The sequence below is a fragment of the Pyrenophora tritici-repentis genome, chromosome 6, assembly GCF_003171515.1.
Source record: "Pyrenophora tritici-repentis strain M4 chromosome 6, whole genome shotgun sequence".
Taxonomy (NCBI): domain Eukaryota; kingdom Fungi; phylum Ascomycota; class Dothideomycetes; order Pleosporales; family Pleosporaceae; genus Pyrenophora; species Pyrenophora tritici-repentis.
Genome location: NC_089395.1, coordinates 1,603,991 through 1,627,939, shown reverse-complemented (window position 1 = coordinate 1,627,939; position 23,949 = coordinate 1,603,991). Strand labels below are relative to the sequence as shown.

Below are 23,949 nucleotides of genomic sequence, written 5' to 3'. Positions count from 1 at the left end.
AATGGGTGCGGAACTAGGTATTGTGTGAGCATGCAACAACATGAATTCATTTGCCGCCTGCCTTCTCAGCTGTTATTACTAATATTACAAAATCAACCAAAATACATAAGAGGGGTACCACAGAAAAGACATAACAAAGCCGGTTATATCCTCAACCGGTATCCACAAAAAGCCTAAAACCAGATTTCAGAACACGTATCCCCGTGCAGAGCAGCGCACGTGACGCCAAGCATTGCTGCCTCTCAGCTGTTATAGTCGGGCAGTGCATGTGGTGGAGATTGCTCTGTACTGTTGTGCAGTCTAGGCTCGCGCCTCGTATTCAGCTGTGGAGGCTGAGCACCTGGCGTGGCACTTGTGCAGGCAGTGAAAGATGGGCGGCATTTAACTCGCACACGGCTCTCTTCAACTCTTACCACATCTCAGTTGAAAGCTGTTCGACGTCTTCCTCGCTGCAGTGATGCCGCTCAGCATTGTGTCTTCGGATATTTCCTTTCCCCTAAATTCCGTCAAACTTGGGCGTCTCGTAAAGTCCGTCGAGTTCCCTACCCACAACTTTCACGACCCTCACTACCCAGACGCTCCTAAAGAGGAACCTATCGTTCGCGGCCAGTATGCGAGGGTGTTGCAAGGCGAAAACAGCGCTGGCTTTACAGCAAAATTGACGTCACTCATATCATCGGGATTCTCAAAGCGAGCGAATACCACGATCCGTATCAAGACGAGCGCAGCTAAAACCTACACATTGGACAATTCAGCAGCTTAGTTCATGGCGGCTACCAAATTCGAAGATACAAGGGGATGGATCGAGCGTACTATTGGTGGGAATGGGATTTACCTCGTGGTTGGCTTTCATACCGTGACGGACGCCCGCATTATATATGTAACGGGCTAGAGCCCAGATGCTATGGTGATCCTCGGTGGAACCTTCGGAGCTTCCTCGGCACTTTAGATGCTTCGAGAAGCTACGTGAACAACAAGCCAAACGTATATAGATATCGTTGCACTCAGTGATCGGAATGGTCTGGTCTGACTTGGTCTTGGTCTGGTCTAGACCGCCAAGACTTGGTCTGGTCTGGCGATTTTTTGAGACCGTGGTCGGACCGGTCTAGATGATCGGACCGGTCCGGCTATAAATAGGTCCACGTGACTAGATCTTAGACTAATCTAGCCAGAAAATTTAGCACAATATGAGTCATTAAGATCAAGGTAAGTCTTCTACTTACATAGAACAATCAAGTCCTTAACAACCTACTTATATACTATTGTTATGGAGCCTTCAACACCAACCTCACCGTCCCCATCGAATATTATAAGACTAGATTTAACGTCTCTTACTCCATCTCCTATCCCCACGTCATCACCCACCCCTATACTATCACCCACTCCTATTCAATATCACGAATCTCCAGATGAGTTCGTGCAGGGCGGTATCACGTACGTGAAACGTGCAATAATTGCAAGGAAGGATTTCCGTCAAGGTACATCACACATCTGGAAGTACGGACTCCAATACATTCGAGATAGCGATAAGAAAGAGGTGTATTACTGCCATGAGTGCAGGGTTGGGAAGAGCAAGCAAGAGTTGTTTGTCATCAATGGCACTTCTAGGATCCGGAATCACCTGGAACAGAAGCACCAGATTGATCCCCAGAGTGGCATCAAGCGAAAGGGTTCTGTACGGAAGTCTATAATCGACCAGCAAAAGGATGGGGCTGCTTCCAGCATCTTTTTCTGGAAGGAGTCAGTAGAGAAGTTTAAAGAGCTTCTAATTCGTTGGATTGTGTACTGCCATATCGCCTTCTTTCAATTAGAGAACCAGTACTTTCGTGAACTACTCCTCTTTTTAAATCCGGCACTACTCAACCACCTCCCGAAGGCTGCGAAGACTATCCGAAGCTGGGTAATGAATGCATTCATATCGAAGAAGCAACAGCTTAGGGAGGACCTACACCATTCACGGAGTAGGATCTCTATCTCCTTTGATCTCTGGACTTCACCAAACCCTTACGCTATCCTAGGCGTCGTCGCTATGTGGATTGATACTACCGGCATGCGACGTGTTACCGCTTTAGGTATGCGACGTATATACGGCGAACATACTGGAGAGAATCTTGGATCGGTGGTCCTTGAATTGCTGGAAGAATACGACATTAGCGGAGATCAGATTGGATACTTTATGCTGGATAATGCCTCGGCAAATGATACCGCTGTTGAGTTTATACTCAAGGATCTCTGCCCATGGATGAAGTCAAAACAACGTCGTCATCGCCGGCTGCGTTGCTTGGGCCATGTCATCAACCTCTGTTGCCAGGCGTTCCTTATGGGGCGAAACTGTGAGAAGTATCTTGCGAAGCTGGAGAAGCATCATCAACGTGGCGACTATACGAAGGTGGAAGAGCTCTGGAAGAAGTTCGGATGTTTGGGTCGTCTTCACAACCTGGTGCGATACATCAGGCTTACTCCACAACGGCGTGAGGAGTTTGCTACAATTATTATCGGCGGAGATCTTTCGCAATTCGACGGGCTTGAGCTTATCCAGAACAACTCGACCCGCTGGAACTCATGGTTTTATTCGATTACACGTGCATTAAATGTTCGAGAACGTTTAGAGCTCTTCTCGGCTCGTCATGTACCTGGAAAGGGCTCCGTAGGGATCGCGAACTTTAAGCTTGATGGACAGCACTGGTTTGAGCTTGAAAAGATTGAACTCGCTCTCAAAGACTTCTATGCTGCAACTTTGCTTTCTGAAGGTAAGAAGACGTCACTTGCGGACTGGTTTTCAACTTTGGACTGCCTTCTCCGGGAGATAAGCGAGACGAAGGATCACTACCACGACATCCACACTGAGGACGATAACAACTTTACATGGAAGTACCTTCAAGGCTGCGCTGATGCTGCTTGGTTAAAGTGCGTTGAGTACTATAACAATCAGCAGCTGAATTGGCAAAATCGATTCCCTGAAGATACTGACCTTCCACCGGCATATTATGCGGCTCAAATCCTTGATCCATATCGCAAGTGGGGATGGTTCAGGCAAGAGTGGGTTCTTCATGGCGACGAAGAGAAGAAGAGGTGGTTTGAAAACGCACAATTAGCGGTGAAGCATCTCTGGGAGACAGAGTATAAGGGAAGGTACCCTGTCGAGATGCTGCCACCACCAGCCAGGAAGGAGAGAGATCCTGACCCAGCATTTGATCGCCAGCGGGAACATAAGCGCATTCGAATAGACGCTCCAGTTTCTACAACTGATTTGTATGAACAATACATCTCTACTGACCGGCTTCATAACGAAGAGGCAGGTTGCAATGAGGCTATTGCGTACTGGCTATCTCGCTACGACTCCCAACGAGATCTCGCTCGCTTCGCTCTAGACATGTTTGCGATCTCGCCTATGTCGGATGAATGCGAACGTCTTTTTAGTAGCGCGAAGCTTACTATCGTCGATCGCCGTGGTAGGCTGAAGGCAGATATTATAGAAGCGTGCGAGTGTCTCCGGGCCTGGTATGGAAAGCCCCAAGCTGAGGGGAACAGCGATATCGAGGATAGTGAGAACGAAGACGACTAGATTGACAGTCAGTAGTAAAACACATTTCCTCGGCTTCCTTCTTTGCTTCAGCCTCATTCTTGGCGGTCTTGTTGGTCGGACCGGTCTGGTCGGACCGGTCCTTATGTAAGCACCTGGTCTGGTCTGGTCTGTACCCTCAGACCAGACCAGACCAGACCATTCCGATCACTGGTTGCACTGCAGATAGCTTTCTTCTTCATCGAATACAATCCTGTTACCAGGCACCGGCATACTTTGCGCAGCCCCTTACAATATACGAGTCAATCGAAGGACACCAAGCGATGGGTGAGGTAACTCTGCCTGTTGGGCTGTCAATCGCAGCCGTTAGTCCTGTCTTCCCACTTAGTAACATCGCCGATCCTGCTGTGACCGCAAGTAGGAGAGTTCTGGATGGAGAAAAGACGCAGTTTGTCATGCCTGGAGAGCGGATATGTGCCCTGCAATATTGTAAAATTTCTTATCGTTGGCTGCACAGTAGGAATATTGAGAACCTCAGACTGTCCGACGTGCCGCAGTGGACAGCCAAAGAGAGCTGGAGGAAGGCGAGTGTTGATGAGGCAAAATACGAGCCCGATATTCTGGAGGTAGAGACTGTGGAATTGAAACAGCTTGAGGGAGACTGGTACAGAGAAGAAGGAGAAGGAGGCGACATTCTGCTAATGCAGTCCGTTGAGGAAAGGGATGAATTCTGAGCGAAGCCGCTTCGCAAAGGAACGTGTGCTAGGTGGGTCGCATTTTATGTATCTATAGCCCATCCCACTTGAAATAAATTCTCCTCTCCTGAATAGAAACCACATACGGCTTAGGAAAACCCCCTTATCCAGCTGCTTGATCAAGAAGGAGGTATCCCCGCACCCTTTGTAACACAGCGAGCTTGTCCACCACCTATGCAAGGGAAATAGATGCTTGGATCCCCAATGTTGATACGGCTAAGGTATCGGAATCACCTTCGTTGCAACGAGTTGAAATGATTGTGATTGTTCTTGTTGTTCTATGGAGGTGGAGGGAGGTCGGCAGTAAGGCAGCAGCTAGAGCTCGGACCACACGGCTTAGTCAGCCGTGTAATCCAAGCTCGTGCATGCAGCAACCAGCTGCCTTATCTACCGCAGGTTCGATTCCCAACACCCAAAATTCGGATAGACAAAAGCCCATCTGAAAGTGCCTCGACCTGCGCAGCTCTCAAAGGTATTTTTTGAACACTAGAAATAAAAGTCAGAGGTCGAGTACCTGAAGTGCTTTCTTCTAAACATGGTCATCTTACGCAAGTGGGTTCGGTATCGGATTGCCGGCACCGATCTGGTGCAATGCCCGCGGCAGGAGGTGCCAAGCAGCAGGCGACGCGTGCGAGGGCCGCTGGGGCGAGGGCTAGCACGAGGTTCATGGTGGCGAGGTACTTCATGTTGGCGAAGAGAGGGTGAGGTAACGCCGATAGAACGCTCACAGTAGATTGCCGATGGCTAATTGAAGATGTTTTCGGGGTTTCAAGGGGGGTTTCTTTGGTCTCAAAAGTTGATGAAGATGATTGTTAATATTGTGGCGGCCACTGTCTTTCTATATATACGCCTTCTGTCGGCCATATGCTCTGACTTTGATTATATTGATCCTAGACTATTGCGTGATAGTTCTGACAGTTGGGGCTATCATGCCTTCGCGTTGGTGTATGGTCTCGCAAGTGCCATGTACCGTACTAAGCAGTCTGACAGACAAGGATTAGTCCAAGGAATTCGTACAGCTCCAAGCTATCCAAGCGACCTAGTCATGTGGCGTTACTCATTGGGGTTGAACATATTGACCTGTAAGCCCAAGTGAACAAGTGTAAACTAAGAGCACACTAGCTCTTGCTCCTGTTGAATAAAGTCTACATGTTGTTAACAGGCGCAATCCCTGTTTGATGAGAGTGGTTATTCTTGGTTCCCCAAGACTCGGACCCCGGTCCGTCCCTTCTGGCACGAATTTCCGAATCTGTATGCCCAGACAACTGCCTTGGCGACCGCTACGTCGCTGATGTGTGATAGAGGACGCGTCGGACTCGTATCGAAGCCAGGATCTCAGCACGAACACACAATAATCGATTCGGATCACCCTATACGTTTATCATGAGATGTTAGCTTCGATACGAGATCTTCGTATCTACACCGAGTTGTTGTGACAAAAGGAACAATGATTAGCACGTTAATGAAGGCTTTCTTACAGAATAGCGTAGTAGTTGCCAGCGAGACAGTTGTAATTCTTTACAGATTTTGTGACGGTTATGAGGAAAAGCAGATCACGTGTTGGTGGTCCGGTGCTGCTTCCTCACTTTATTGAGCACCTCTTACCTCAGCTGGATCATAGATAGGTCATGTAAACAGACCCTGCTGCTGCCTTCGTAAAAAGGCGAGCAGACACGACAACAACACAACACATACAATATACTCTGATTACTGCCTCGCGCGGTTACACTTTAATTGACTGCATTTACTGTGACAGATTTCTCCGTTGCCAGCAGTGATCTAAATGTGATTAGCGTACCAAGAAACTGTCGACATGAGGATCCGCAACCTAGCAAACTTTCAATATAAGAATCTGCTATCCAGTAAACTGTTTGCATGAGGATCTACTATCCTCCGCCCTTGCCAGGGCTTACCTCGGACACGTTCCTTTGGGATCTGCTGCCCTCCGCCCTTGCTAGGGTTTACCCCAGACACGGTCCTTCTGGAGATATCGTAGCACCGGTGCTCTCGTTAGGCAGATAAAGATCGCTGGGCTGATAAGATGGCTCGCCATGATTGCCGTGGTGGAGTATGTACAACATGAGATATCTCCAGAAATTCCAAGGTGTAGTGTGCGCGTTCGCTCCATAAGCCATAGAGTAGTGAGATGAGTATTATCCGAAAAATCAATGTAGTTGTAATAAGTACGTTGAGAGTCGGTCGGCCTCATCGTTAGCTCGCATAAGTACGATGATCCGAAACGATCATAGTGAGATGAGTATTGCTCCCTAATAAACTCACTCACACTGTGCGCTGGAAATATGGTAGCAACACTAGTGAACTAGTTAGCACCAACTATGGTATATTTCACCCTTGCCGCAAGGTACCCCAAAAAAACTACCGCATCGAAGTAGACGTCTTTCAGATGATTACATTAACGCAGCAAATTTGCCATCGAGGAGAACCACAAGCCTGCACACGTTGCAGGGTGCAGACGACGTGAAAATGCGTCCGCCGAGACATGACATAATGTACGGAGGGTCGGTCACAATACCAAGTCTCAGCACTTTGGCGGCGGGAGATGAGCTCCACGCTAACTAACGTTAGCCATGAGCCAATCTCCTCACGCGATCAGCTTCCCTCGTCGCAAACTCAGTCACCAACCACCATGGACATGTATAACGCCATCGGAACGGCAATATCCTTCTTTAGTCTACTATGGGTGCCTGCTACGCTGCTTTGCTGTATACCCTGGGTGCAGAAACGTTAGACGACCCCTCGTGGCGCAAAATTATGTTGGGGACAAATGCTGACTGACAGCCGCAGAAATGCTGTATCTCCATAACATGACATTTTTCCCGGGCAAATGGCTGACTGAGCCTGAAAGAGCTGGCTTTCTTAGTGCGTCTAAACATCGTCTTGCGATACCGAACAGCAGGATGCCGTGAAGTTTTCACAACATACTTATGAGAGCAGAGAATCAAGTCGTACCATTTCGCATCACGACGAAAGATCAAAAGCGGCTGTTCGCATGGCTTGTTGCCCCTCTGGGGGTATATGCCAAGAACTCCGATGCGTTTATTCGGGAAATAACAGGTACCGATATAGAAGATTCGGTTGCGTGGAGCTCGTTGCGCAACGATGGAGAGGCAAGACTAGTCATATATTTCCACGGCAACTCTGCGACATTGGCCCAAGAACGCCGCACGATAGAATATCGCTCGTTTTCTGCAGGAGCCTCGGAGAGTATGTATGTTTTGGCCTTTGACTATCGCGGCTTCGGTCTCTCAGAGGGAGAGCCTTCGGAATCCGGTCTGCTTGACGACGCCGAGGCAGTTGTAGATTGGGCTCTGAACGTTTCCCGCATACCGCCTGAGCGGATTGTGCTCCTGGGACACTCGTTAGGGACAGCTGTCGTATCCGGTGTAGCACATCGCTATGCGACGACTCTGGGTATCGAGTTTGCAGGTCTTATTCTCTGCGCGGCATTTACAAACGCCGGCAACGCATTCTCATCCTACTCAATAGGCGGTGTGATTCCCGTGCTCGCTCCGGTCAAGCTATTTCCAGCTTTCCAGGCTTGGTTCGCGCGTAGAATGGTAGACACATGGCATAGCGACAACCGACTGGCTACACTGGCGCGTAAGTTTGCCCCAATTTTGTTTAGTTAAGCCAGGCCCCAATCTCGCCGGCCAATTCACAGCCCCACGGTGGTTAATCTGGCCAAATGCCAAATGCCCATTGACCGGTATATGTATTAATCATTCGAGCAGGTACTTGCTCAAGGTTCAAGCTAGTCCTTGTTCATGCCCAAAGCGACTCGACAATGCCGTGGCACGAGACGGAAGCGCTGTTCCAATCTACGCTGCGCGCCGCAAAAGACACAAGTCCGGGCAACGACAGCGACGGCGACGGCGACTTGAAAGACATTGAAGTAGTTGACCTGGGCGAGGCTGGTAGGCAGGAAATATGGCGCAGCAACTCGTGTAGTATATCCAAGACGATTGCGAAGCATGGCGGTACGTACCTCAATTTAATCGTCCGACTCGCTGTGTTGCTGCGAAGGATGCCATGTTTCGGCTATAGTTAGAGCGGATCGGCCCACACCCGTCTAACGTGTCCGACACACTCTGCTGTTCTCACCCTTCATTTCTGACGACAAGCTCTGTGTGGTTCAAAACAGGAATGCCGAAGCCAATCGTGTAGCCTTTTTTTTTGCTGAGATCTTGTTTTTGCAAGATGCAGACCCTTCCCCACACATGGCGCATCTCTGGCAGGGCTTGATGGGCCAGCCATGCGGTCATGGACCGACTCTTCCGACTGGGCTAGTTGAAACAAGGCTAACGCTTCACATTAGGGCACAACACGTCAATGACATGGGCGCCTGTAGCGCTCACTGTCCTCCAGGTGTTCAGGCTCGCGGTTGATACGGCACGAGCGTAGCGCCGTGTCAAAGGATACCTCAGCCACACCATGGTCGATCCCGGGCCCCTGTTTTCTGTAACTACAATGAAGCCAGGGTACGTACCACGAGAAGTGTGAATAGAATAATGAGGTATGTCGGCGATGATGATGATGGAATCATCGACTACAGTACTTGCTTTACGTAGACCAAGAGTAGACCAACAAGGTAGCGCCTCTTTAGTACAACAACGCCACGGCAGTCTCGGCATGGCGACCATGTGCGTCACGTAGATTCTCGATAACCCATGACGTCCCAAAAGAGTGGCTCCATTGAGACCCGCATACAAAGCCGCCTCAATCTCTGCTTTGTGTTTCAGCAAGGCACGCCTTGTCCCAGACCCGTTCACTCCGTCGGTTCCTTCACAACGTCGGCGCATCGCATCGCATCACCTACTTCCCTGTCCGCTTTAGATAATTTGCATGTTTTTTTTCCTCGCCCACATTATTCAACCAGCATTGATATAATCAAAGCGAGATAACCAAACCCGTCACAAAACTGTTTATTCAAGTTACTCGCCCAGGACCCCCACAACCAAATCTCAACCCTCACCCTCCAAACATCATGCCCGCCATCGCCGCACACCTCCAAGCACGTTTCCTCGAAGACTCTGGCAGCGGCGGAGTCTCAGGCACCGCCATCGCACTCATCATCTTCCTTGGGATCCTGCCCGTCATTGTGCTATTCTGGGCCGTTTGTTTCCTCTTCTGGGCCTATCCGAATGATCGCAATTGGTGTTGCATGAGGCGCAAGCGTCGTCCGGAGCCGGAAAGTTTTCTGACGCAGACACCTATGCCAGCGCCGCCTTTGAATGAGAAGGACATGACGCTTCCTCAACGACCATCTTCTGTGCAGTTCCGAATAGAGTCTGGAAGCAGCAATACTGGACGTCTTCAGAAACATCAGAGACAGGGCAGCTGGGAGAACAGGCAGGCTAGGGCGAGCATGCAGAGCTTTGGAAGTGGGAACGGGGGGATGGTGCAAGAACCGAAGCCTTTTGTGTGAGGCTTGAGGGGAAGGAAATCAAACACCCGATACGCTCTCGATTGCGAGATACGACGACGACTCTAGAGTTGACCGACCATGCAACTCTATGGCCCTTTGGTCAGGACGACCATTATGAGCGCCGCCACCAGTACAACGGAGCTGGCATCCAATGTCGAGCAAGTCTCCATACTGGAACACAAACGACCTGTAAAGAAATGGCGCCAATCCATACCAGGGACGCGATTCTGTGCGCTGCTGCAAGACAAGACGGCAGAAACGGCATGCTCCCTTTTGTGCGTGGAGCATAAAGGCGATGCGAGGATGTGATGCGGGACGACAATCGCGACAGGCTCAGCGAACATGACAACATAGTTGTTCTCAACAACCCGCTACTTGAATGCGGGACATTTGTATAGAGGCTGGAGTACTCTTCAGTAGGATACGAAGTTACGACACAGCCAATGATATCCCTACCACCTAAACTTGCCTAAACCGTGCAGACCGGAAGTGCATGTAGAATGTGCCGTGCCCATGACACAATTGGACCATGTGAGTGACAAAGTGAATGGAGGACGTCATATATACCTAGATAGTGTCATGTGTTGAGTGAGGCCGATTGGTGTTGTCGGCGGATTATGCAGGTCGCGACGCATGTTCATGTGAGGCTCACGGGATCGAGGATTGATGTGCCCATGACCCCGGTAGTGGGGTTTGTGAATGCGATACTTGAAAGAACGGGAAGACGGCATGATGTTTAACACAAATCTGATGCCAATCGCATCTCACCCAACACTCCAACAAACCCACGACGTGATACGGCATCGGTGTGATTATTGGGCCGGCGGTGGACGTAGAGTTCGGAGTTCCGTGGTCGCTAACTCCGCATCGCAATCACAATCGCGTCCTTCCGCCACCCGGATCTCGTCCAGCGGCTGCTGCCTACGTCAGCATCTTGTATCAGAAAAAAAAAACATCGTCGCAGGCGGCGCCTCCAGGCGCTCTGCGACATTGACAAAATACCGCCACAATACCTCCTCTACAACTTTTCTCACGGTCGTCGCCGGCATTGTTTTCGCAGACCTTGTCGTCATCGTTTCCGCGGCTGCGAATGCTACGGAGTCACTTGACACGACCAAGCGCTCGACGTATCATCCACAAGAGCGTTGGGTTTGGCGGCGCCAGTTACATCAGCCTGAGTCTCAGTACCCCGATCCGCATCGAGAGTAAATCGAATTCGACAATGGCTGGCCAGGGCAGTGAGGAGGCAGGGCAAGGGGGAGGACAGCAGAGCATGCTCGCGAGTCAACGCGCAAAAGAGCAGGGTGAGGCCACGGGGCGCTTCTCCAAGTGGTTTCCTCTATCCGCCAAGTCGGGATTCGATCAATGGTGGGCTGGACTCTCGCCCATGGCAACGGAGCATCGCGTTCTCTCTTTTATACCCCATCTCCAGAGCCCACCTACGCATACGCAGACGGGCGCATCCGCCGCTCCTTCGTCCACCGATCTCAACGCGCCCCCGAAACATTCCGAAGACCAGACGACGACTAACGCCACAAATGACCCGTACGGCCCGCGGCGATGGAACTCACAGATGGTGGAGCTGAGTGGCAAAGACCGCGCTTTGAACGAGTTTTCGGTTGAGCGCCTGGGCGAGGATGTGGAGAACAACTTGGTTATGCTACACGGCTACGGCGCAGGACTTGGCTTCTTCTACCGCAACTTTGAGTCCCTTTCGCGTGCCGAGGGCTGGAAAGTGTTCGCGCTGGACCTTTTGGGCATGGGCCGGAGTAGTCGGCCGCCTTTCAAGATTCACGCCAAGGACAAGGTGGCCAAGATTGAGGAGGCAGAATCGTGGTTCGTGGATGCGCTCGAGGAGTGGAGGATAAAGAGAGGCTTGGATAAGTTTACGTTGCTTGGACACAGTCTCGGTGGATACCTGGCCATTGCATACGCCTTGAAATACCCCGGGCATTTGAACAAGTTGATACTGGCGTCTCCGGTGGGCATACCCGAGGATCCGTATGCGGTCGACGAGGAGATGCCTGACCCCCAGGAGTCAAGCATGGCGAATGAATTCACTCAGGATGCTGCAGAGACAAACAGTCGGGGTGTACAGCCCATCACAGCTGACAAGAACAACTTTATGAATCAGCAGAAGAAGGGTATGTTCAGTTACGCATCTCATCGCCCAATGACTAACCCCCTCCAGGCGATACTACAAAAGACACGAAGCAACCGCCAAAACGACGACTACCATGGTGGCTCTACTCCCTCTGGGAAGCCAATATGATTTCACCCTTTACCTTTGTCCGCTGGTCTGGGCCTCTTGGACCCCGCCTTGTATCCGGCTGGACGTCGCGCCGCTTCTCACAGTTACCCGAAGAAGAAGCACAAGCACTACACGACTACAGCTACGCCCTCTTCCGCCAGCGGGGTAGTTCCGAGTACGCGCTAGGTTATCTCCTTGCGCCCGGTGCTTTTGCTCGCAGTCCAATGATTCGGAGAATACAAGGTGTGGGCCGGCAATGGATACAGGCACATGACGCGCCAACGGTAGACGGTGACGCTCCACCCATAGCGTCTGCCAACTCACCGCAGTCGGCCGCCGCGAAACGCGAGACTGGCTACCCGGTTGTCTTCATGTATGGCGAAAATGACTGGATGGATGTTGCGGGGGGATTCGCGGCCGAGGAGAAGATGAAGCTGGAACGCGAACGCTTGCTAGCGAGTGCGTCGCCGGAGGAGCGGAACAAGGATCACGGTGTGGCCAAGGTGGTTATTATTAATAAGGCTGGACATCATGTTTATCTGGATGGGTGGGAACAGTTTAATCGGGTCATGTTGGAGGAAATGGACGAGGTTAGACGGAGACAAACACACACATAGAAGCAGGACGGCGTTTGGGTCACGCGACAATTGATAGGCGTATTAGATGATTCCTAGTTTGAAGATACATGTTGTTGAACAATGGCATCTGCTTTTTCTTCTTTCACATGCAAATTGTTCAACTTGTTGTCCTGGTACCCCTCACCGTCCGCATCTCTTGACCACCTCACATGCGCCCTTGCATACACTCACCCCCGCTCCGTCCCGCACACATCGCCCACTACTGCAGGGCCAAGGACGTGTCAGACGATCTGGCAGCCGCATAACCTATCCAATGTTAGTCTTGTGGGGGGTGAAGTATTTGGTGCCAGCAATCCCAGTCTACACCGCCCCGGCCCCCGGCAGCATCGTCGAGGACAAGCGCAGGTTCCCGTGTAGGTTCCCGTGTACACAGCACTCGCTATATGCTACGCCTACCGCATCTCTACGTTGCGCAACATATCCGCGTGAATACGCAATTTCGCGAACCGAGTCATACGCCAGGACGAGCTGGGGTAACCTTGTGTTCGCATTCGGTACTTTGGACTTTGGTTCCGATCACCTTCACATGACGCAGCCAGGGATTGACGCACCGCGCTCCGCTCCGCTACCAAACCACCACAGGCAGGGACGAATTGAGGGACGGGAAAGATAAAGAAAAATAAATATCAGGCCGAGGTCATGGCGCCTCAGACCCTGGACCAACTAGTCAAAGGCGCACCCGCGCCCAACACCAACGTAGAAAAGATGGCAGAAAGCATCGAGCGAGCACCACCACCATATTCCGCCTCAATCCTCGCAGACAACGCACCACCCCACGACGCAAACGACCGACTCCCAACGCTCAAACTACCCCGACCACCCGTCCTCAACGACCCAACCGCCCTCTTACCGTCGTCCCCCCCGCAAATCTACCTCAACCTACTCATCCTCGAAGCCAGTCTCCGAAGCCAATACCTCACCCTCCGCGCGCGCCGCCGCCAAAACACCTTTGTCCTCACTCTGCTGGCCGTATGGATAGGCTTCTGCTTCTACCTGCTGTGGCTGCGCCCACGCGAAGACGGCAAGGGCATCGGCGGTTCGCAATACTGGCTCCTGGACATGCTGCAAAAAGTCGGTTTCATAACGGGTGTCGTAACCGCGCTATTATTCTGGGCCACGGGACAATGGGAGCGCGGCGTGCGGTGGCCACGACGCTGGATCGGCGTTGCAAACCGCGGGTTACGAGGCATGAATGCAAAGATTGTTGTTATACGTGGGCCGTGGTGGCGTGAACTGGTCGAGTGGGCGCATTTCATCGTGCCGTTTTCCGGGGGCTTGTGGGGCGGGGAGCAAGGTGGTAGTTCGTACCATTTCATCAATGTGGCGCAGGAGAATAAACACGCGGCGTTGTTGGATGGTGGACGCCCAAGGAATCGTATTGTCGAAGACGGCAAGGAATACGCAGAGGAGGATATCGCGCCCGGGGGGGATTATATCAAGTTGTTACTACTCCCCAAACCCTTCACCCCCGACTTCCGCCAGTCATGGGAAGTCTACAGAAACGACTACTGGGCCACGGAAAACGAGCGCAGAGCCGAACTCCGCAAACGCGTGCGCGCTCGCCAACGGGAAATCGCCCGCGAAGAAGGTGGCTGGCTATGGTGGACAGGCTGGCGTGGTTGGAAACGCGCACGCGGTATCAGCGGACGCAGCAGTGGGGATGTGGAAAAAAGCGGTCACCACCATAGTAACCCACACACACGCACATATTCAAACACACCGTCGCGGAAACGCCGCCCCAGTCTCCTCCAAGGCGCCCGCGGAAGAGAACGGTCAAACTCCCGTAGTTCCTCACGCAGTACAACACCCACACCGGATATCGACACCGACGGCCGGCTGCGGCCGAGCGAAAACCGCGAGAGACGGTGGAGTAATGCGTCGAATAACACCGCTACTACATCTACTAGTAGGAAATCGTCGCTGAGGTCCAGCTCGACGATTACACAGGGGAATGCGCAGTCGGCGAGGCAACCGTTGATACCACCGCAGCGGGGTTCAAGACCGACGACGCCGAGTGAGGGGAATTTACCCTGGCAGGCGCAGGCGCAGGCGCAGGTGAGGAGAGCGAGTGGGCTGGGAAGTGGGAAGAAGAGGGGGGGTGTGAGTGAAGAGGGGGAGGATGGTGGGTATGAGGCGGCGATTGAGGGGAGGGGGATGGGGGGAGGCCGGTGGTTAAGAGGAGGGGAGTCGTGAGGAGAGAGAGAGGGAGAGGGGGAGTGGGAGGGCGGAGAGTGCGTAGGTTTGAATGCGTGGGATAACGTGTGTGTGCTCTTCGGAGTTGGAACGGGGAGGGGAGGCGGTGTTTTTCAACCGTTCACGCATCTACGTTCTGGACTATGTTTTGTATCATGATGGGCTTTTTTTCTTTCGTAGGCTTTCCTTCTCTTTTCGTAGCCTGGGCCGTTTCTCAGGGCGAGGGCATGGTTCGTGTGGTCTGGCGTGGTGTGCTGTGCTGTGCTGTGCGAAAAGTGCATTGTATGTATATATAGTTATCCTCTTCAATAACAATAACAACCACGACTACTACTACTACTACTACTACGACTACGACTACGACTACGACTACGACTACGACTACGACTACTGTAAGATGTTATCTTTCTACCAAAGTATTTGGAAGTGCATATCTGTTGGGTTGAGGTTGTGTGTGGGGTTGGTTGAATGGTTGTGTGTGTGTGGGAAGGATGGGTAGGCGAGTTTGTAGGGGAGGGGGTTGATAGTCATGATGTTTGAGTTATAGGTGTGGTTGTGGGTGTAGTAACGCTTGAGCCTAGAGGGAGTGTTTAGAAACAGAACATCTATTAAATAGGCGGTCTACCTACTCTCCTATAGTAATAACTTATTTTACTCTACTTTCCCTGTTGCCAAACGAGCAGCTAGTCAAAACAACTATCCTTTCTACGCTTCTTCTCGGAATCCGATGTCTACAACAATGGCCTTTTGAATTTCTTGCTATTGTGGTAGAGGGATAGTCTCAATAGTCAGAAGAGAGGCTGCCGACCCGCAATCGGTAGAGAGTAGAGAACAAGAAGGTATCCGAACAATAAACGGTAGTATTAAGAATGGTGTACGATAAGATGTCGAGCTCCTCTTACGCGGAGTTGCCCTGAAATACTCAACCCTAGCGCCGATTACCTAACGCCGAACACGTGACAAGCTACTACACCACACTATAGACTATGCAATGTACACTACGTATAATGTCGTCAGCTTGTTCACGTAGACAAGACGAAACAAGACCAAAAAAAGGCATAATTTTCTAGTATTGTTGGTAGCGGGGGTGGTGGATGATTGTTACGATGGGAGAGAGGGTTGGTTTGGTGATTTTCGGGTGTAGTAGATGGGAGAAATGGATGAGAGGATATAGTTAGCGTGGGTAGGAAAAAGATACGGCAAGTAGATACTTAGTCCGGCGGCGGTTAGTTAGTTAGAGAGTCAAGTTGCGCGTTTCGCGGTGGAGGGATAAGAGAGATATAGCACGCGTGGAGAGAAGGGTTATAGTGTGTTATATATCCTGTATAGAAAAACATGCAGCAGAACTATCAACAAGTTCCTTCTATAACTACCGCCGGAGAAGTCAGGGTAGCAGATTTGCTGTGGTATGCAAACTGCGGAATGCCCCGCAGCAAACATTCCGTTACCCCGCCATGGCCATGTCCCCACTATGCTTTTCTACACCCCAATATATTCCTTTCCCGTCCAAATTCTTCCATCAAAAAAGCATCTGGCCGGTTGGCGCAATGGTAGCGCGCAGCCCTCCTATAGAAGCCCATTCATAGGTACAGGCTGAGGCTGTGGGTTCGAGTCCCACATCGGTCGACATTTTTGCTTTTCCTTTTTACCTATAAAATCTGGGTTTCTTTTTTTGCTAGGTGGTTGTGGTGGGGAAGGGTTTTTCCAGGCGCGGCGTGTGGGGGCGTTCGGCCTAGGCATCGGCACGACAAAATCAACACAGCAACAACGACGGTTCCCAGTGCACGAGCCGGGACTTTGTTTATGATCCCTTTTTTTCCTTGTTCGTCAATGGAGCGCGCGGGGCTGCCGAGTGGCTTGTACCTAGATAGCCGGAATAGGCATGGGCATGTTGTGGCGTCTGAGCGAGGCTGTTCTAGCGCTGTCGCTTAAGGGTGATGGGATGCTAAATGCGGTGCTTGCAAATCTCCCCAATTGCGGTGGTTCAGCTGGAGGCATGGGTTATGGGGATCTAGATGCGCGGTTTGGGGTTGAGGATGAGGCTGGAGCTTTTTTTTTCAATAGTATGTATGTAGGTGTGTTGGGTGTTGGCAGTAGGTGGCATTGGAGAGTTGGTGAGTTGGTAAGTAGGTAGGTAGAGAGAAGGATGCTGTAGGTGCTGTGAATGCGGGTCAAAAGGATACAGTAACGGTGGTTCTACTGTAGTGTTTCGTTTGGGAATGCGGAATGTACTATAGAAGATGTGCCATCGTGGGTATCTCAAGTATGGTACCATAATCACCACCCTTGCACAAGCCATGTCCGAGTCATGTACAATACACCACGATACTAGACCTACGAGCTCTAGGCCGCCCTCTTCACTTGGCGAGGCCAGGCGAGGCGAGGAGAGTCATTGCAGAAAGCAATGTTTAAATACTGGTCCATCCAACTCATTTCTCAAATCGGGCAACCTGTCTCTCGCTCTGACTTGGGGCATCCACTCTTTTACAGTTGAAATATCGTCAAGGTCACTCTTTTGCAGTTATCAAAATACCGACACGACCACTCTCTTAATTTACACGAAATCATCATACAAGATGCGTTCCTTAATCTACTGGTCTCTTGCGCTCTTGACTGCAGTCAATGTGCACGCTCACAAGGTGAGCAACACTGGTCGGTGTGGGAAATCGAACAACGGCCTCGTGTGTACAGGATCTGCTTTTGGAAACTGTTGCTCGCAGTAAGTTCTTTCTAGTCTCTAACTTGAAAAATGGTGGTTGTTTTTCACCGTACTAACACTATTTGCTCTCAGATCCGGTTGGTGTGGTACCAGCCCCAGTCATTGCGGAGTAGGATGCGACAAGAACTTTGGCACTTGCACGCCCGCGACGTCTTCCTATAGCCCAACAGCTAAGATCTCGTATGATGGGACGTGTGGTGGTAGCAAGGGGTTTACCTGCCAGGGCTCCAGCTTTGGTAATTGCTGTTCTTCATATGGGTACTGGTGAGTTTTGGCGGACTTTTCTTCGTTTGTGTGAAGGGTTGGTGTCTGACATGCTCCAGTGGCTCGACTTCCGCCTATTGTGGTACCGGTTGCAATTCGAAATTTGGAAGCTGTGCTAGGGTACAGACTACATCGTCAACACGTCCGGCTTCTACCAAGGCATCGTCTTCATCATCTGCTGCTAGGCCTGCGTCCACAGGCAAGGTTTCTACAAATGCTCGTTGTGGGTACATGTATGGTGCGACGGAGGGGTTTAGCTGTCAAGGATCCAAGTTTGGTGATTGTTGTTCCGAGTATGTACTCGCCATACATACGGGAGAAGTTTACACGCTGACACGTCCTCCTATAGATACAGCTACTGCGGGTCTGACCCAGCGTACTGCGGTGCTAAATGCCAGCCTGGATTTGGTCGCTGTACTTCCCCACAGTCGTCTTCTAGTGTTCGATCGTTCTCGACTCTACCGCCGTCATCTACAATGCGAATGCCTAGCCCAAGAACCACTCTGTCATCTTGTGTATTATCGTCCACGGTTCGGTCATCAATGGTTTCGTCTTCTTCTGCGTCTGTCCAACCGTCCGCAGCGTCCACATCTAGCTCTCTATCCTCAGTGGTCCTGTCAACGCCACTGAACACTGTTCAACCCAGCGCTTCTTCTCCAGCACCCTCAAGTCTTAGCTTGATGTCCACTTCGAGCATTGCTGAACCATTGACGCCGATCGCTTCTTCCAATTCAGCCAGCTCATCTGCGACTTCGTCAGTTCAACAGATCTCTTCGTCCCCATCGCCGTCGCAGTCGCCGTCGTCAATCACACCAACCCTCGATATACCTTCAACGACACCCACTGCTTTGAGTTACTCCAGCAGTTCCAGCGATTCGTCATCAAGCGTCTCTGAAAGCATCACAGTTTCGACTGAGACTCTTTCGAGTTCATCTACGCCAATTTCAACGTCCACAGAAAGTTCAAGCACACCCATGGTGTCCTCATCGCCATCTCCTCAATCGCTTGAGCCGTCATCGACTTTGACTGAGTCCTTGGATCCGACGACTTCGAGCTCTGAGATTACTCAGACGTCATCTGATGTTTCAAGTACACCAACACCGTCGGCTGTCATCACATCCAGCAGTGTCGATGTTGTTAGCTTTACCTCTGAAACGATGCAGATTTCATCAGATCTTTCAAGCACGCCGACATCGTCTGTTGTCATCATGTCTAGCACTGTCGATCCTGTTAGATCCACGCCTGAAATTACTCAAACTTCAAGCACACCGACACCGTCGGCTGTCATCACATCTAGCACTGTCGACCCTGTTAGCTTTAGCTTGGCCGAAAGCTCACCTGCAAGCTCAGAAGACATTACAAGTACAGCCAGCATTGTTGTATCGACGTCCATCTCAGTCTCGGATAACCCCTCGGAGGTTCCTACTTCGTCAGTTGATATGGTGTCGTTCACGTCTATTTCCATCATTGAGAGCACGAGCCTAGAACCTAGCAGCATGGAAATAATGCCGAGCTCAAGCCAAACATCTAGCAGTGTGGAAATAGTGCCCAGCTCAACACCAGAGCCTTCACAAACTCTGTCATCAAGCTCGGATACGGCTACCATGACGTCTTCTTCGGTGGTTGAAACAACCCCGATCGCTACGACTTCGACCGTAGGAGTTTCCAGTTCCACAATCTCTGATTCATCAACTCTACCAGCAAGTTCGGATCCAGCTACCACGTCTTCTTCTGTGGTTGAAACTTCATCAACCGTGTCATCATCTACGATTGAAGTTTCCAGTTCCACACCATTTGTGGCGTCATCGACATCGTCTTCAGCAGTTCCAGTACCTACCCCTTTCACTCCTAGCCTGATTACCAACGGTGGCTTTGAAGATCCCAGTGCTGCACCTCCTCGCGGCGGTGCTGGCAGTACGGTCGTTCTCCGAGAATCCACTCCAGAACTACCAGCTTACGCAGGAACGCGTTATCTCGAATTCAACATGGCCCAGACATCAGTAACTGCGTCTCGTTCCATCAGCTTAGTGTTCCCCAACATTGCAGGCGTCCAGGGAACGACTTACCGCGTTTCAGTCACCGTCCGAAGCCAAACCGGTATGCTATCTCCTCAATGCTACGTGCATTTCGCTTTTGGAGTGAACATTATCCCGGTTTCATATTTCACTGGAGGCAGTGCATGGGAGGAGGTATCTACCAATTTCCGCTGGAACTTTGGAACTGGACAAGCTACGCCGATTATGCTTTTCAATTGCCCTGGAAACGCGGCCTACTCGTTTGGAGTAGACAATGTACAGGTTTTGGAAATTGCCGATCCACCCGCCACTCCTGAAGCTCTGCCTACACCTTTCCGGTATGTACCATCATATGACCCGAATCTCCTGTTAATTGAAGCTATATACTAACATATATCTCAACAGCAATGCACCACCCCAGAACATCCCTTCCGTCGGCGCCACCTGTGGTCAAGCTATCCAAGAACCAAGCTTCGAACTTTTCCCCGCCGCAACACCCAATGTTCAGTCACCCTGGGAGTTTGTGGGTTCCCGATACGCCCTCCCGTACGTCTATACCAGCGGTGTCGAGGCCAAGCGCACCGGAACAAGGGCCTTACGCGTGACCGTCAACGCCCTTTCGAGCGGCTACACAGCATCCATGGAATTCCGGCAACGAAACGTCGTCGTCTGTCCCAACACGCTCTACGAGTTCAAGTCGTGGAATGTCCTCTTCACGGCCAATAGTCGGCTTACTTGCCAAGTGGGTTTGAAGGTTAATGGTGGGCTGGTTGCCATGGGTGATCGGTTTATCTATACTGCCAGTAGGGAGTTTGCGCCTACCTCTGGGTACTATTTGACTGGGTCATCTGAGATGATGGTTAACCTTGACCTTAAACTGTATTGTGTTGGTCCTACGGGTCTTTCGACGGTGAGTACGGTTTACTTTGATGATGTTACTTTTACTCCTGTGTCTTCTTTGTAGACATGGCATATTCTTGTAATTACTGTATAGTTCCATTCTGTTCCTTTGTACATTGGACACGTTGATCTTGAAGAATCTTGAGTGTCGCACAAGCCTTTGGTCTCACATCGGTCACGCTTCTTCCTTTCCGCTAGCAAATGACATGCGCAAGGCATTGTGACGTCGCACTCATATCTTCGCATCTCATCGTGAACAGGCAGCTCGCATGCGAGACATTTCGACATATCAATCTTTTGTGTTGAGGGGCCGATGACTTCATCTGTTGGCAGATGAGACGCGCGTCTAAGCTTTCGGGTGGTGCATCCGACGCCACAAGACATGGACCAGCCCACATTACCCTCAAAGTCCAAGACAACAACGTCCTTGTGCCAACTGCGATTGTATTTCCAAGCCAAGAATACGATTTAGCATGTAGCACAACCCAGCTCAGGCATGCGGATCGTACGACTTCTTACAACGCTTACCCCGCCCCACGCAACTCGCAAGCAAGCAGCAAGGATCAATTCATCTATCGCTCTGCAAGACCCCACATTCCACAGCTAAGCATATCGTTATGTCTTGAAAGAACACCAAGAGACGCAGGATCAAATAACAGTTGCGGTTACGGTTGCGATGTTATCATCAAGCAACGACTACAAGGGCAGGTGGCTACGCGCCAAGCCTGCGGAGATGATGATGCTAACCCAAGAAGGCAGTCGGATATGCCACGACGGGAGACGGCAGCGTCATAGCCTCCTGCGCAACTAACAACATGGATAATCGCGACTATAGTGTCAGTAGCCCCGTTGCTGGGAATGCAGGTACAAGTACCTTGTTGCCTGCCGTGGACCTCTTTCTTCTCTTCACTCCTCTCGCAACCTCTGGGAGTCACGACTGAAGATGTTGCGCCAAAAGTCATCGAGCGCGTCTGCAATGGCGTTTGGAAGCGCTATGCTTCAAATAACTTTGGCCGCTGTAGTCCCCCGCCAGAGCTCGCCTTCATCCCCTTTCGCGCCGATTGATCCTCAGAACTGGGTCAATCCGGACAACATGACCTGGGACGGTATGTCTCAGCCCTATGTTACTACGCCTGTCAGAGGCAGATTGCTAAGAAAAGCATAGATTATGTTGTGCCGCCAACAACAAACTGGGGAGATCCGTCGCGCAAAGGCCGAGACCGCAACTTCAACATTGCCATGGTCACGGTTGACTACCCAGACTCGCCCTTTGTAGTCACTCTACCCGCCAACTCGGATATCTTTGGTAACCCGCAACCGTTGGCCGCTGGCATGAAACGTGAGGATGTGCCCAAGTTCTACCACGACTTTCTCAATGTCCCCAACGATCTCAATCAAGGACACACGCTCCATGAATACTGGATGGGCGATTCGTTTGGGAAGTACGGTGTGGATCTGACCGTGTTTGGCCCATATCGCATGCCAGCGAAAAGTTACCAGTATGGCGTCGATGATGAGGAGGGTGGTTTCAACGAAGGCGCGTGTCCCCAAGGCCCGCCATGCTCAGTAGATCTTCGAACCGATGCACTTGGTGCATGGCGCGCTGAAGTTGGGAATGAGACTGCAGATGCGTATGAGCTGGCTTTTATTCTATCAGCTGGACAGGACGAGTCATCAACATGGCAGGAGTTTGGCGAGATGAAGTTTGCATCCAAAGAAGACGTTCCAGAGGCGTTTGGGCCGCCCGCCAACTCCTCGCTCCCAAATTGGGCCAAGACACGATACGTGGAGTGGTCTTCGTGGGCTTCAGCGTCGACTATTTGGCCCAACGCCGGAAGCGGTTCTTCAACCCAGGGCGAATCAAGTGGTCTGGCTACCTTTGCTCACGAATTGTCGCATCTTCTCGGCATCGGCGACAACTACAATAATCCGTTCAGTAATCCTGCCCGCCGTTCATACACGGGCCCATGGAGTATGCTTTCTCGGGGTAGCTTCAATGGACCCGGCGGACCTCATACACGCTGGCAGATTCCTCCGGTAAAGGGCGGGTCCATGGGCTCATTGCATTCGATGCGCGACAAGCATCAGATTGGCCTTATCGACTCCACACCTATCCTTCAGGTTTCTCGTGATGGACTCGCCGCTTCCGGTCCGGTCGTTGCGCAGATTACGGCTCGCTCCGTTGACCCTTTCGGCACCCTCATGGGTTTCAACATCTCTTTTGGCGCTGCGGGCGATCTCGCGCCGCCTTGCAACACCACCACCGATCCGCTGTGTGATGGCCGTGGATTCAACAACTACAACCTTGAGGTGATTGATCGCATGGGACCAGACTCCTTCTGCCCCGACTCCGGAGTCATGATCAGCAAGACAAAGGATAGCGACCGTGTCCAGCCTTTCCAGTGGACAATTGACGCCAACCCCCAGGACGCACGACAGATTGACTTTTACCTGCCCAACGGAACCGCGAGATACTGGACCATTGGCGATTACAGGCAATTGGCCGACGCGCTGTTCCATGCCGGCACAAACTCTGGCTCGCAGTACGAGTACATCGACGCGCCAAACGGCCTCCATTTCTACATCCTCGATACCATCCGCGATGACGCTGGCGTTCTGCACTACACCGTCGGTGTCGCATCGACCGCTACCAACGCCACCACTACCGCCAAACACGGCATCGAGCTTGGGTCCGGCAAGGTTGCAAACAGCTCCAGCACCGCCAGCGGCACGTACTGTACTTTCGAGCTCAAAAACACTGGTCAGGCCGCTATGCTAAGCACGAATCCCCATCCTCAGGATCTCTCTGCTTACCTTGGATCTGACATCTTCCGTCTGGAGGCAAAGGTTGAGGGCGAGGGCTGGAAGGTTGCGTTACCCAACGCATTGGCGTACGCTGGAGCGGGTAAACAGAAGAGTGTCAAGGTGGCTGTTGGTCATGGAAGTAGTGCGTCAAAGGAGGCTACTGTGACACTCACGGCCACGAGCGAGAGCGACAAGTCTGTGTCGCGTGTTAAGACGTGCAAAGTACGATTGTAGGGTTGATGGAGGAAAGTAAGATCAGTCCTTGCTTGAAACAAGCGACATATCTTTTCACACCTTACCTACAATTGAATAAGCGAGGTGGTAGAAGTTATTGTTACCTCGAGTTCCCATCATGCACGTGAAATGAATGCTGCAGTAATTCTTTCCAGACTGCGTCCCGTTTGATTCCTTGTGATTTTGATATTTTGCCTTGTACGTTT

At 51.3% G+C, this 23,949-nt stretch overlaps 9 protein-coding genes across 9 annotated transcripts; 8 read left to right on the top strand and 1 right to left on the bottom strand.

Annotated features, from left to right (window-relative positions):
* Positions 1-1,267: 1,267 nt before the first annotated feature.
* Positions 1,268-3,565, top strand: PtrM4_118410 (uncharacterized protein; the record flags this gene model as incomplete). Its single annotated transcript, XM_066108306.1, has 1 exon — positions 1,268-3,565. One exon carries the CDS (start codon positions 1,268-1,270, stop codon positions 3,563-3,565), a length of 2,298 nt encoding a protein of 765 aa, XP_065961491.1.
* Positions 3,566-4,665: 1,100 nt separating this feature from the next.
* On the bottom strand, positions 4,666-4,964 carry PtrM4_118400 (uncharacterized protein; the record flags this gene model as incomplete). Its single annotated transcript, XM_001935168.2, has 2 exons — positions 4,666-4,764; positions 4,827-4,964. 2 exons carry the CDS (start codon positions 4,962-4,964, stop codon positions 4,666-4,668), a joined length of 237 nt encoding a protein of 78 aa, XP_001935203.2.
* Positions 4,965-7,223: 2,259 nt separating this feature from the next.
* PtrM4_118390 (Aes, Esterase-lipase) lies at positions 7,224-8,700 on the top strand (the record flags this gene model as incomplete). The annotated part of the gene is made up of 3 exons (XM_066108305.1): positions 7,224-7,899; positions 8,031-8,276; positions 8,615-8,700. The coding sequence occupies 3 exons, from the start codon at positions 7,224-7,226 to the stop codon at positions 8,698-8,700; spliced, it is 1,008 nt and encodes a 335-aa protein (XP_065961490.1).
* A 583-nt stretch (positions 8,701-9,283) lies between these two features.
* On the top strand, positions 9,284-9,724 carry PtrM4_118380 (uncharacterized protein; the record flags this gene model as incomplete). The annotated part of the gene is made up of 1 exon (XM_066108304.1): positions 9,284-9,724. The coding sequence occupies one exon, from the start codon at positions 9,284-9,286 to the stop codon at positions 9,722-9,724; it is 441 nt and encodes a 146-aa protein (XP_065961489.1).
* A 1,222-nt stretch (positions 9,725-10,946) lies between these two features.
* On the top strand, positions 10,947-12,592 carry PtrM4_118370 (MhpC, hydrolase or acyltransferase (alpha-beta hydrolase superfamily); the record flags this gene model as incomplete). The annotated part of the gene is made up of 2 exons (XM_066108303.1): positions 10,947-11,868; positions 11,916-12,592. The coding sequence occupies 2 exons, from the start codon at positions 10,947-10,949 to the stop codon at positions 12,590-12,592; spliced, it is 1,599 nt and encodes a 532-aa protein (XP_065961488.1).
* Positions 12,593-13,252: 660 nt separating this feature from the next.
* On the top strand, positions 13,253-14,631 carry PtrM4_118360 (Spo7 multi-domain protein; the record flags this gene model as incomplete). The annotated part of the gene is made up of 2 exons (XM_066108302.1): positions 13,253-14,519; positions 14,561-14,631. The coding sequence occupies 2 exons, from the start codon at positions 13,253-13,255 to the stop codon at positions 14,629-14,631; spliced, it is 1,338 nt and encodes a 445-aa protein (XP_065961487.1).
* A 2,751-nt stretch (positions 14,632-17,382) lies between these two features.
* On the top strand, positions 17,383-18,159 carry PtrM4_118350 (uncharacterized protein; the record flags this gene model as incomplete). Its single annotated transcript, XM_066108301.1, has 4 exons — positions 17,383-17,525; positions 17,598-17,789; positions 17,849-18,086; positions 18,139-18,159. The coding sequence occupies 4 exons, from the start codon at positions 17,383-17,385 to the stop codon at positions 18,157-18,159; spliced, it is 594 nt and encodes a 197-aa protein (XP_065961486.1).
* Positions 18,160-18,763: 604 nt separating this feature from the next.
* On the top strand, positions 18,764-20,768 carry PtrM4_118340 (Herpes-BLLF1 multi-domain protein; the record flags this gene model as incomplete). Its single annotated transcript, XM_001935164.2, has 2 exons — positions 18,764-20,142; positions 20,210-20,768. The coding sequence occupies 2 exons, from the start codon at positions 18,764-18,766 to the stop codon at positions 20,766-20,768; spliced, it is 1,938 nt and encodes a 645-aa protein (XP_001935199.2).
* A 912-nt stretch (positions 20,769-21,680) lies between these two features.
* Positions 21,681-23,743, top strand: PtrM4_118330 (putative m6 family metalloprotease domain-containing protein; the record flags this gene model as incomplete). The annotated part of the gene is made up of 2 exons (XM_001935163.1): positions 21,681-21,810; positions 21,870-23,743. The coding sequence occupies 2 exons, from the start codon at positions 21,681-21,683 to the stop codon at positions 23,741-23,743; spliced, it is 2,004 nt and encodes a 667-aa protein (XP_001935198.1).
* Between the last annotated feature and the right edge of the window lie 206 nt (positions 23,744-23,949).